This window comes from Pristiophorus japonicus, chromosome 4 (genome assembly GCF_044704955.1).
Source record: "Pristiophorus japonicus isolate sPriJap1 chromosome 4, sPriJap1.hap1, whole genome shotgun sequence".
NCBI lineage: Eukaryota > Metazoa > Chordata > Chondrichthyes > Pristiophoridae > Pristiophorus > Pristiophorus japonicus.
The window spans coordinates 197,464,256-197,476,903 of NC_091980.1; the positions used below are offsets into that span (position 1 = coordinate 197,464,256).

At 46.5% G+C, this 12,648-nt stretch overlaps 1 protein-coding gene across 1 annotated transcript in view; it reads left to right on the top strand.

Annotated features, from left to right (window-relative positions):
- The first annotated feature begins 1,096 nt into the window (after positions 1 to 1,096).
- LOC139262282 (formin-1-like) overlaps positions 1,097 to 12,648 on the top strand; it is a 654,821-nt gene continuing 643,269 nt past the window's right edge. Inside the window, exon 1 of the mRNA XM_070877435.1 lies at positions 1,097 to 3,038. Within this exon, the coding sequence (XP_070733536.1) occupies positions 1,097 to 3,038 (1,942 nt within the window). The remainder of the gene's footprint in view (positions 3,039 to 12,648) is intronic.

Sequence of the window (12,648 nt, forward strand, 5' to 3'; positions counted from 1 at the left end):
ACACTTCCCACCGACCTCCCAGTGTTTTGATCAGAAAATTGACAAGTGGCATGTTAATGAAAGATTGGGCTGATCCTCCCTGCCACTGCTCCCGGACGAGCTGGCTGCTCGCTTTGTCACTTTCCCGCCCAGGAGTTAAAATTGAGCCTTTGTATGCACTTAGTGCCATGTTTTCTGCTCTGATTGGATCTCTAAAGATCGGCAGTTTACTATACAATTTTGATGAGTTTTGGCCTGTTGGTCTGCATCCACTAAGGACATAGTTGAGACTTCCCAAGATAATTTTACATGGGATCTTAAATTAAACCCAGGTAATAAATGTGAAAGGACAGTGCTTTAATCCATTGTACCCACAGTCCTCAATCTTGTGATGTTTTTTAAACAATATTTATAAACAGCACAGATGCAGTAATGTTATGATCTGTCAGTATTTTTACACGCACGAAGATTGACCCATAACAAGAGATCAGACAGAAGGTATTGGAATGCAATGTCAAAGCACTGAGCATATGGCTGTATGTGGTGCTGACGGTGGGTGTCAAAATGGAAAAGTGAAAGTTTTCTAGAACCGATATCCTACAACATCCTACACAGAAAAAAAATATCACTATGTACAATGTGTTAACAGTTCTCACAAGTATGAATGTTATTGACCCTTTCACCACCAACCAATAGTGATGCAGAAATTTTTAGTCTGACAAAAGTGTGCTTATTGTGATATTGCATGCTGCTTTTATTTCCTGTTAAAAGCTGTCATTTATTCTATTTCTATACTAAAATTCCCAGAAAACTGCATCTGGCTTGTGTGTACTTCACTAATAGGATCACACCCAAGTGTGAAATACCAAATAACACAGATATTGCATCCCGAAATATAGGATAAATAATTTTTCAAATGTAAAGTTTTTCCAGCATCGAGATAATGGTGATTAATGTGGTAAAATTAGTTTATAAAATTCTTTTGCAGGATTACAGTGAAGATGAAAATCAAGTCTCCAGCGGAGCCTAATTATCACATGATTTGTTTTAGTCAGACTTTTCAAAATCTGATCACTTAAATTAAGTGTGTAAATGGTTGGATGATGCTTTGCACATAATGGAAGACACTCATACTATCCAACAGTTACATAAACCTATCAAAGAACTCTGCTTCATCAGCTTCTATTGCCCTGTGGGAGGAGCCAGATGGATTCCGTACAAGTGCAGTACTTTGCTAGATAGCTCCGTGAAATGTTTTCCAGACTACAAGCAAGCGAAGGAGGAGTCACAAACTGGAAAACAGAGAGGCTTGTACTGTGATAACACTACATACATTCAGATGCAAACTGCCACAACTAACCCTGTTAAGGAACTGTGTACTGCGTCGTTATGCTCTGTTGAAAAGCGATCGATATTTGCTGATGTGTTTACTATAAGGCCAGCTTATAGTCTAACTTTGAACATGGGAAATAAAGATGGAAAGCTTCATGATGTTGAAGAGACTGAACATAAGCATAGTGAGCAGGAAGAAGATTATGCTGCATTGGATCTACAACATTCGCTGTCAATGACTTCTGACCGTAAGAAATCTGATGCTAAAATCAAAAAGCTGAAAAAGCTTGGCAAAAGAAGAGAAAACACTGAGGAGCCTTCACGTAAACATGTCAAAAATAAATCTTTTGTGGGATCAGAACCTTCCATTACAAGTACTAAAGAAGTATCTGTGCAGAGAGATGAGAAATTGTGCACAAAAAACTCTGTAAGCAATTCTCCTAATTCAATTAATTACAGTAAAAGCAAAAACCTCCAGTCAGCCATGACTGGTATTGACTTGCTGTCTGAAACTAAAGGGGCTAAGTCAGAGCTACCAAAGGACAATTTGGATATTCAGGATGACACAAGAGCATTTGAGTTAGATACTGATGTCTGCAGCTTTTTGCCAGAGTATGACTATATTACAGAAGGTGTAGTGACCAGTAGCAAAGATTTATTGGATGATCTACAAGACACCATCAAACACCTGCAACAGCAACATGATAATTTCTTGCAAGGAAAACAGACCGCTGAGAATTTACCTGACCAGACCAGCACCACAATATCTGTGACAAATTTACCTTCAGAGTGCAACTCTGGAGATGGATTGACTATCGAGAACTCGGCAATCACAGTGGTTGCCAAAATACAGGATGCAGGTGTCGTTGTGCAAAAAGTTGTTCCGACTATTTTAAAGCCTGAAGAAAGCAAAAATTGTGTATCTTTTGCAGATGAATCAATGAAATGTTGTATTGGGGAACAAAGTATTTCCACAGTGGTTACTGGAGTGCAGAGTGAAACTGTGACCAGCTGTAATGTTGTCACAATACCCATAACAGGCATGGAATGTGGTGATTGTGTGATGAGTGAAAAGAAGACAGACAACAGTAGAAAAGTATTTGAGCCTGCTGAGGAAAGGATACAAAACAATGCAAATTCACAGACCTTCAGTGGCTATGTCAACAAGAATCTGATAAATGTTGTTGAGATTGACCAATTTCATGAATCAGGTGAATGGCATAGAGTGGAAAAGAACAAGACAAATACAAGTGGAACTAATCTGACTTGTGACAATAAAAATGTATTAAGGGAAGACATACTGCAAATAAAAGACAAAATATTTCTCAAGCCTCTTCAATCTGTTGATGATGTTTCCTTGGGTGATGGCGTTTTCTTGGGAGATAACAAAAGTGATTCTTTATCTTTACTAACTGCTGTTGGTAATATTTTTAACAATCCGTGTCCTGCTAACAATATGCATCATCACGTGCCTCCTGTTTCATCCCCTTTGACCTCGGGATTACCTAGTCCTCAACTCCATCGCAGGATTCTCCCACTACCTGTATTCGAAACAGAACATCAACCTGCAGATGAGGACTACTTAAGATCATATACATCCATTTATAGCTGCACCACATCTAAAGGAATAGAAGTGGAACATAATTTTAAAGCAGGAAATACTTTGCTACAAAATTTCAGCAACACGAATGGAAAGTTTCAGCAACAAGACTATCTGCCATTACAAGGTTGGTTAAAACAAAATTTTAATTAATGTTGTAATTACTTCATTTTAGCTATTTTAAAATATTGCATTGACTTTTCTAAGATCTTTACTTTGTGCAGTTGAAAATTTACTTAAATCTAGCAAAGGAAACTTGAGCCGAACATTAGAAAAGGATTCTGCTCACGGTTAAAATTTAATTTAATTTTATCATCATCACTGACAATCTATATGTTGCACAACTATTTTTTGTGTGAATTAATGAAATATTATGTTTGTAATACTTGAAGGCTATGAGTGGAATCCATGCCGTTGTCTGTATTCCTGTACTAATTCCTCGAGGTCTGGGGGTTATAATGAGAGAGTAAAATAGGTGCAAGAGGTCCGGCATGGAAGAACGATGGTGCTGAGTCTCCGTTGGGGCCTTGGGTGGAAAGAGGTTCAGCCACCACGTCTGAGGCTTATGATGCTGTAAGGAGGCGAGGCAATAGGGAGGACACCCCCAAGCCGGATTTCCACAGCTCCAGTCTATTTTGTGGCTAATGATCTGAACACCTGCAGAGAAACTGGCATGCAGGTCCTTGTTGGGGTGGAACTGGGGTCTTTACTCTGGGGCATGGAATGAAGGCTTCTGGGATTAACTCTTGTTTAGATCAGCCCTCTCACAAAGAGGCCTGATTACATGCATCCTTCGGGGTGGGTTTGCCAGTGACGTCCCCAAGCAACTGATTGGTACCATGTCTTGCTCCTTGCCACCACCCACCCGCCCCCGCCCCCCAGCAAGTGGGCATGCCCAAGATGCGCCCATACTGGTGTAATAGTTAAAATAGATGACCCTGTCCTGACCCTGGGATACTGCAGTGGGATCAGAAGGGGAGATCAGCTATCAGCTGTTAGTGCAGAAGGTCCAAGGGCTTTTGGTCCTTATTGTCATTTTGTAGCTACATTAAACTGCAGCAGCCCTTGGAAGTGTTGGCGTCATTGAACGCACATGATTCAGTGGGATGAATGTCTTGTGATGAGTACTTGCATCTCATAAATTTTTGCACTGGGAAAACTTCACATACCAAAACAAAGCTCCCTTTGATAGTTACAGATTGGTGAAAACTGCAGACGCCTGTGATTTGACTTTGCTTTTGTACTGAGACATTGGCTGGTACAACACTATCTTCACTAGTGTTGATATTTTAACTGAAATAATCTTTTGTGTTGTAAGATATTTACTTTTTCATCTTTTGCTTTTTAAGGCAGCATTTTTACAGCTTAACTAGCCCCAGGAAATCAGAACTTGAGATATATACATAAAAACACGCTTTAATTGGAATGACTTCACAGCATGAAGTGTCTTGACAGGGTACTGTTAAGTTACTCAACAGCGTGTGATTCAGTGATGGGCATCCAAGTGAAGAAAATTGGAATAAAGAGAAAGAGGTTGATTAGTACCTCATGCTGATTGCATATTAACTAGTTCACGTTTGATGAGGGTCCACAGGAGGTTATATATTGACTTTGTAGGGTTAATTTACTTCAGAGTATTTATAATTTTCTGGATTTTACAACTTTTTTTCTGCTGGCAATTCATTAATTCTGTGGCAATATCCCGGTCATTGAATTTATGATGTTTGAATTACATACAATATATCAAATGGAAGAATTGTGGTTGAAATTTTTGGTGGTGGAAATATATTGTAGAGAGAGCAAAACTTACATAATAGATAAGAGATTGAAAGTGATAAGACTAAAGAATAGTAAAAGGTTTTAAAATGCCCAAAATAATTAAGCACCAAAGTTGATATTATCTGGGATGAAACTGAAGGAGACTGAGAATAAGGAAACAAAAGCAGGGAGGAATAGAAAACCAGCAACAGTCTAAGCCAGAACCCGAAAGAAAAGAATAAGGTTGAGGACAAAACAGTCTGACACAAATGGATCAGTGTTTAGGAGGAACTGGTATTGTGAAAAGCTTGCAAACATCAGAGAATAAAGCCTGGGTGAAACTCAAAGTAATCTACAATCACTGGAAAACAGACAGTCATGTTGGCAGAGTGGACTATCTAAGATTAGACATCGAGCCCACATTGAAGTAAAACATATTGATCACTTCCTTGAAGAGTCCGAATTCACAATCACTTCCTTGAGGAGGTGAATTCATGGTCGTAGTCAGCATGAACTGATCGGTTATACGGAAGCATCAATAAATCTGGCAACAGGATATACAGATATAAAAGTGATGGATAAAACATCTTGTTTGAACTTGTTACCTGACTCTTTTTCTCAGAGATGCACTGAAATCACCACAACACTGAAATTTGTTCCGATGCCGTCAGTAATTTAAGTATTTTGATTATTTCATTTTACATAAGAACATAAGAAGTAGGACAGGAGTAGGTCATACAGCCCCTCGAGCTTGCTCCGCCATTTATTATGATCATGGCTGATCCGATCATGGACTCGGGTCCACTTCCCTGCCTGCTCCCCATAACCCATGATGGCTATAGGATGACTGCAGTCTAAAATGACTCGTTGAATAAAATGCACTGACATTTTTCCAGTTGCCTGTACTTTTTATCCACACAAACTAATTACATAGCATTGTGGCAGTGGTATTGCACCAAAAGATAATTATTTTTGAACTCTAAAATGAGAATTAAAAAAGAAAAATGGTTGAGAATATCTTTGAACAAAACTAAAATCAGAAATGGCAATGGCTGCAGGATGAAAATCCATCAAATTATATCCATATTCGCTGCCACTAAATAGTAGGATATGGGTTTGCAGGTGATAGGTTCCTGTTTTTGGTTGTCAATTGGGCAATCAAAGGGCAAGTCACCTTGGAATGCCATTTCATTCTCCTCATTCGCTAGCACCCCCTCTCTCTGTCTCTGTCTCCGTCTCATTCCCTCGTGCCCATTCTCTCGCCCTCGCTCTCGCTCTTGCGCTCTCTCTCCCTCTCTCTCTCTCACTCTCTCTCTCCCTCGCGCCATTCGCGCGCTCTCTCGCTTGCGCCCACCCTCTCCTCCCTTGCGCCCTCTCTTTCCCGTCCTCTCTTTCTCTCTCACACACGCCCTCTCTCTCTCTTTCTCTCGCTCTCACACACGCCCTCTCTCGCTCTTTCTCTCGCTCTCTCACACGGCCCCTCTCTTGCGCCCCCTCTCTCTCTCGCACCCCATCTCTCTTCCCCTCGTGCTCCCCTGCCCCCCCCCGCGCCCACTCTCTCTCACGCCCCCTCTCTCTTTCTCTCTTTCCTTCTCTCACGCCCCCCTCTCTCGCTCCTCCGCCTCTCTCTCTCTCGCCCCCCTTCTCTCTCGCCCCCCCTTCTCTCTTGCCCCCCTTCTCTCGCCGCCCCCCCTTCTCTCTCGCCGCCCCCCCTTCTCTCTCGCCGCCCCTCCTTCTCTCTCGCCGCCCCCCCTTCTCTCTCGCCACCCCTTCTCTCTCGCCCCCCCCTCTCTCTCTCTCGCCCCTGTCTCTCTCTCTCGCCCCTGTCTCTCTCTCTCTCGCCCCCGTCTCTCTCTCTCTCGCCCCCGTCTCTCTCTCTCTCGCCCCCGTCTCTCTCTCTCTCACCCCCGTCTCTCTCTCTCTCTCTCGCCCCCGTCTCTCTCTCTCTCTCTCTCTCTCGCCCCCGTCTCTCTCTCTCTCGCCCCCGTCTCTCTCTCTCTCGCCCCCTCTCTCGCTCGCGCCCCCCCCCTCTCTCTCGCCCCTCCTCTCTCTCTCGCGCCCCCCCTCTCTCTCTCGCGCCCCGCCTCTCTCGCGCCCCCCTCTCTCTCTCGCGCCCCCCTCTCTCTCTCGCGCCCCCTTCTCTCGCGCCCCCCTCTCTCTCTCGCGCCCCCCTCTCTCTCTCGCGCCCCCCTCTCTCTCTCGCGCCCCCCTCTCTCTCTCGCGCCCCCCTCTCTCTCTCGCGCCCCCCTCTCTCTCTCGCGCCCCCCTCTCTCTCTCGCGCCCCCCTCTCTCTCTCGCGCCCCCCTCTCTCTCTCGCGACCCCCTCTCTCTCTCGCGACCCCCTCTCTCTCTCGCGCCCCCCCTCTCTCTCTCGCGCCCCCCCTCTCTCTCTCGCGCCCCCCTCTCTCTCTCGCGCCCCCCTCTCTCTCTCGCGCCCCCCTCTCTCTCTCGCGCCTCCCCTCTCTCTCGCGCGCCCCCCCTCTCTCTCTCTCGCGCCCCCCCTCTCTCTCTCTCGCGCCCCCCCCTCTCTCTCTCGTGCCCCCCCTCTCTCTCTCTCACGCCCCCTCCCTCTCTCTCTCGCGCCCCCCTCCCTCTCTCTCTCGCGCCCCCCTTGCTCTTTCTCTCTCGGGCCCTCCCACTCTCGGGCCCTCCCCCTCTCCCTCTCTCTGGCGCGCGCGACCCCCTCTCTCCCTCTCGCGCGCGACCCTCTTTCTCTCTCCCTCTCGCGCGCGACCCCCTTTCTCTCTCGCGCGCGCGACCCCCCCTCTCTCTGGCGCGCGCGACCCCCCCTCTCTCTGGCGCGCGCGATCCCCCCTCTCTCTGACGCGCGTGACCCCCCCTCTCTGGCGCGCGTGACCCCCTCTTTCTCTCTCCCTCTCGCGCGCGACCCCCTTTCTCTCTCGCGCGCGCGCGACCCCCTGTCTCTCTCTCTCTCTCTCTCTTTAGCGCGCGACCCCCTTTCTCTCTCGCGCGCGCGCGACCCCCTTTCTCTCTCGCGCGCGCGCGACCCCCTTTCTCTCTCGCGCGCGCGACCCCCTTTCTCTCGCGCGCGCGCAACCCCCTGTCTCTCTCTCTCTCTCTCTTTAGCGCGCGACCCCCTTTGTCACTCGCGCGCGACCCCCTTTGTCACTCGCGCGCGACCCCCTTTGTCACTCGCGCGCGACCCCCTTTGTCACTCGCGCGCGACCCCCTTTCTCTCTCGCGCGCGCGACCCCCTTTCTCTCTCGCGCGCGCGACCCCCTTTCTCTCTCGCGCGCGCGACCCCCTTTCTCTCTCGCGCGCGCGACCCCCTTTCTCTCTCGCGCGCGCGACCCCCTTTCTCTCTCGCGCGCGCGACCCCCTTTCTCTCGCGCGCGAGCGCGACCCCCTTTCTCTCTCTCGCGCACGACCCTCTTTCTCTCGCGCGTGCGCGACCCCCTTTCTCTCTCGCTCTTGCGTCCCCCTCTCTATCTCGCACTCCAACGTCTCTCTCTCTCTCTCTCGCCCTGCCGTTTCTCTCTCGTGCTCTCTCTCTCTCTCGCCCGCACGCCCCCCTCTCTCACGCCTTCCTCCCTCCATCCCTCTCTCCCCCCGTACCCCGCATGCTCTCGTCTCCCTCACCCGGCCCCGCCGCTCTTGCCTCAACTCTTTCCCCCCGCCCTCACTCATTGTCTCTTCCCCACACCCCCCGCCCCCCCCCTCAATTGGATTAGACATTGCCTTTCGCTAATGGGGCCTAAATTGATCCCGTGGCTCTGAAAGTCTATCTGCTGGTGGTAAGCGTCCTATGTGAAATAGGATTGGGCAGTCCAATTCATGTCCTAGTGGGCATGGATCCCCAGCACAAAATCATCCCTACTTTGTCAGTAAATGTCAATTTTTGCTCCGAGAGATGATAGAATCACTGGTGTGGAAGGCAGAGAGTATCACACTGCTGCATAGGGGTGCTCTCTTGAGGTTGAAAAATATTGTTGGACGATACCCATGTAGAAATGCTTGCTACTGCCATGAGTGCTTTATGTTTGCACCAGGTATTTGAAATGAAAGATTTTTATTTCTCAAATGTCTTTGCTTAAATTCTATTTCTATTGTCCTGAATCTTATTATCCAACTCCAACCACTGGCTTAGTTAATGGTCATTGCCAGTGAGAGCCCATTGGTGAAGTGTTTTTTTTAGCAGGCCCTAATGATACCAAATGGAATCATATTATAACATTTGCCACAGGAAAATCCATGCCATTATTTTAATAACCGTTCAATTATAAGTACTTACATGAGTTGTTGTATGAATTTGTTATATTATTCCCAGAGAGATGCTTCACAGTTCATGCTACAATTGGAATACTGTTGTATTAGAACCAGCTTAGGGTACTATTACTGCTGCTATGGGCCCAAGTTTCCACACGATAAAAAACGGGCGCCCCTCCGAGCTGGGCGCCCGTTTTACGCGCCTAAAACGGCGCCTAAAAAAAAACTCGCGATTCTGGAGCGTTCTGCAGCTCCTTGTCTGCCTGGCGCGGCGCCCAGGGGGGGCAGAGCTTACACTCGCGCCGATTTTGTAAGTGGGAGGGGGCGGGTACTATTTAAATTAGTTTTTTTCCTGCCGGCAACGCTGCCCGTGTGCGTTGGAGCGTTCGCGCACGCGCAGTGTGAAAAAAACATTGGCACTCGGCCATTTTTGTAGTTCTTTGTAGCTGTTTAATTTTTGAAATTTTTTTTAATAAAAGCACATTGCCATCAGCACATCAGCACTTGCAGCCTTCTCACTGTCTCCTTCTCCCCAAGGGAAGAACGGGCGCCTCCTCCCCCCCCCCCCCCCAAGGGAAGAACGGGCATCTCCCCACCCCCCCCCCAAGGGAAGAACGGGCACCTCCTCCCCCCCCCGCGGGAAAGAACGGGTGCCTCCTCCCCCCCCCCCAAGGGAAGAACGGGCGCCTCCTCCTCCCCCGCGGGAAAGAACGGGCGCCTCTTCCCCCCCGCGGGAAAGAACGGGCGCCTCCTCTCCCCTCCCCCCCCCAAGGGAAGAACGGGCGCCTCCTCCCCCCCCCTGCGGGAAAGAACGGGCGCCTCCTCCCCCCCCCCGCGGGAAAGAACGGGCGCCTCATCCTCTTCCCCCCCCCCCCCCCTCCGCGGGAAGAACGGGCGCCTCAGGCTGACTGCAGCATTCTCTGTGCCTGAAGCACTTTCACACAGGTAGGAAGATGGTTTATTTTATCTTTTCTTTGCTTATAAATGTTTATTCAGGTTGGATTTATTTGTATAATATTTGTAGAAGTATAAATAAGGATTTATTGTAGAATTTAATGAATTCCCCTCCCCCCCCCACCTCGTTCTGGACGCCTAATTTGTAACCTGCGCCTGATTTTTTAATGTGTAGAACAGGTTTTTTCAGTTCTACAAAAATCTTCACTGGCTCCATTTTAACTTAGTTTGGAGTACGTTTTCACTGTGGAAACTTTGAAATCAGACGTCAGTGGCCGGACACGCCCCCTTTTGAAGAAAAAATTCTGTTCCAAAATAGAACTGTTCTAACTGACTAGAACTGCAGAAAAAAAAATGTGGAGAATTGCGATTTCTAAGATAGTCCGTTCTCCACCAGTTGCTCCTAAAAATCAGGCGCAAATCATGTGGAAACTTGGGCCCTATATGTGGTCAGCATCATCATTGATTTATTCTATTTAAGAAAAGCCATCTTTTATCTGCTCAAAAAAAATTACCATGCAAGCTTTGATTTGTTGAAGTAAAAAAAAAAGGACAAAAACAGCAAAGTGTTCGATAACATATCATTTGATATTCAGATAACCTATAAACACCTCGGGTATTAGGTTGCTTAAGAGTTGTGATATCATCCCCAAATCTTAGATAGCAAAGATTATTAGCTTTTCCGTTATTAATTATTTACTAACTCAATTGTTTTAACTGTACTAGATTAGAATCTGACACTGACGAGGGTTTCCTAATATATGCTATCAGTGTTATTTTACATAACCTCTCCATAGAGGGCAGCATTTGCTTAATTTTACCAATCCTATTCAGTGTTGGGCACATCCAAACAGTATCGAACAGTCCTGATTAGACCTTATTAAATGTATGTATTTTTTAAATGATCATATAATGTACATGTATATAAATTTCAATTGTTCAGTATAGCAAATAAAAATCCAAATGCTACTAATTATCTATTATGCTTTTCTATGCAGACTGCAAAATACTCAAAATAAATGTTCTCCTGGGTTGTCTTGAAAATGGAAACTGAGTCACAAAGATTATTCTATAGAATCATAGAAATTTACAGCACGGAAGGAGGCCATTTTGGCCAATCGTGTCTGTGCCGGCCGACCAAGAGTTATCCAGCCTAATCCCACTTTCCAGCTCTTGGTCCGTAGCCTTGTAGATTACGTCACTTTAAGTGCACATTCAAGTATTTTTTAAATGTGGTGAGGGTTTCTGCCTCTACCACCCTTTTAGGCAATGAGTTCCAGACCCCCACCACCCTCTGGGTGAAGAAATTTTCCCATATATCTTCTCTAAACCTCCCCCTAATTACTTTAAATCTATGCCCCCTGATTGTTGAACCCTCTGTCAAGGGAAACAGGTCCCTCCTATCCACTCTATCCAGGCCCCTCATAATTTTATACACCTTGATCAGGTCTCCCCTTTGCCGCCTCTGTTCCAAAGAAAACAGACTCAGCATCTCCAATCTTTCCTCATAGCCAAAATTCTCCAGTCCAGGCAACATTCTTGTAAATCTCCTCTGCATCCTTTCCAGTGCAATGACATCTTTCCTGTAATGTGATGACCAGAACTCCAGCTGCGGTCTAATCAATGTTTTATACAGTTCTAGTATAACCTTCTTGCTCTTGTATTCAGTGCCTCGACTATTAAAGGCAAGTATTCCAGATGCCTTCTTAGCCACCTTATCTATCTGATCTGCTACTTTCAGGGATCTGTGGACCTGCACTCCAAGGTCCCATTGTTCCTCTACACTTTTCAGTGTCATACCATTTAATGTGTATTCCCTTGCCTTGTTAGACAGGAATAATAAATGATCTCCCGGTAAAAGATCCTCTCGGAATGAGTGATCACAGTATGGTTGAATTTGTAATACAGATTGAGGGTGAGGAAGTAGTGTCTCAAATGAGCGTACAATGCTTAAACAAAGGGGACTACAGCGGGATGAGGGCAGAGTGGCTAAAGTAGACTGGGAACACAGACTAAACGGTGGCACAATTGAGGAACAGTGGAGGACTTTTAAGGAGCTCTTTCATAGTGCTCAACAAAAATATATTCCAGTGAAAAAGAAGGGCGGTAAGAGAAGGGATAACCAGCCGTGGATAACCAAGGAAATGCCCCAGATTGATTCCCTCACACTTATCCGGATTGAATTCCATTTGCCACTGTCCTGCCCATCTGACCAGTATATTGATAACTTCCTGCTGACACAGCTTTCTTCTTCATTATCAACCACACAGCCTATTTTAATGTCATCTGCAAACTTCTTAATCAGGCCCCCAACATTTAAGTCCAAGTCATTGATATATACCACAAAGAGCAAGGAATTCAGCACTGAGCCCGACGGAACCCCACTGGATACAGCCTTCAAGTCACAAAAACACCCATCAACCATTATCCTTTGCTTCCTGCCTCCGAGCCAATTTTGGATCCAACTTGCCCCTTTGCCTTGGATCCCATGGGTCATTACTTTCATGAAGGGACAGAATGTATAAACATAATGGTGAATCAGAAAGTGGTGTCAAAGCAGGGAAAAATGGTTAAAAAAAAACAAATTTAAAAGCTCTTTATCTGAATGCACGTAGCATTCATAACAAAATAGATGAGTTGACGGCACGAATAGATACAAATGGGTATGATCTGGTAGGCATTACAAGGTGACCTGGACTGGGAGCTAAATATTCAGGGGTTTCTGACAATTCGGTAGGACAGACAGAAAGGAAAAGCAGGTGGGGCAACACTGTTAATAAAGGATGAGATCAGTGCAT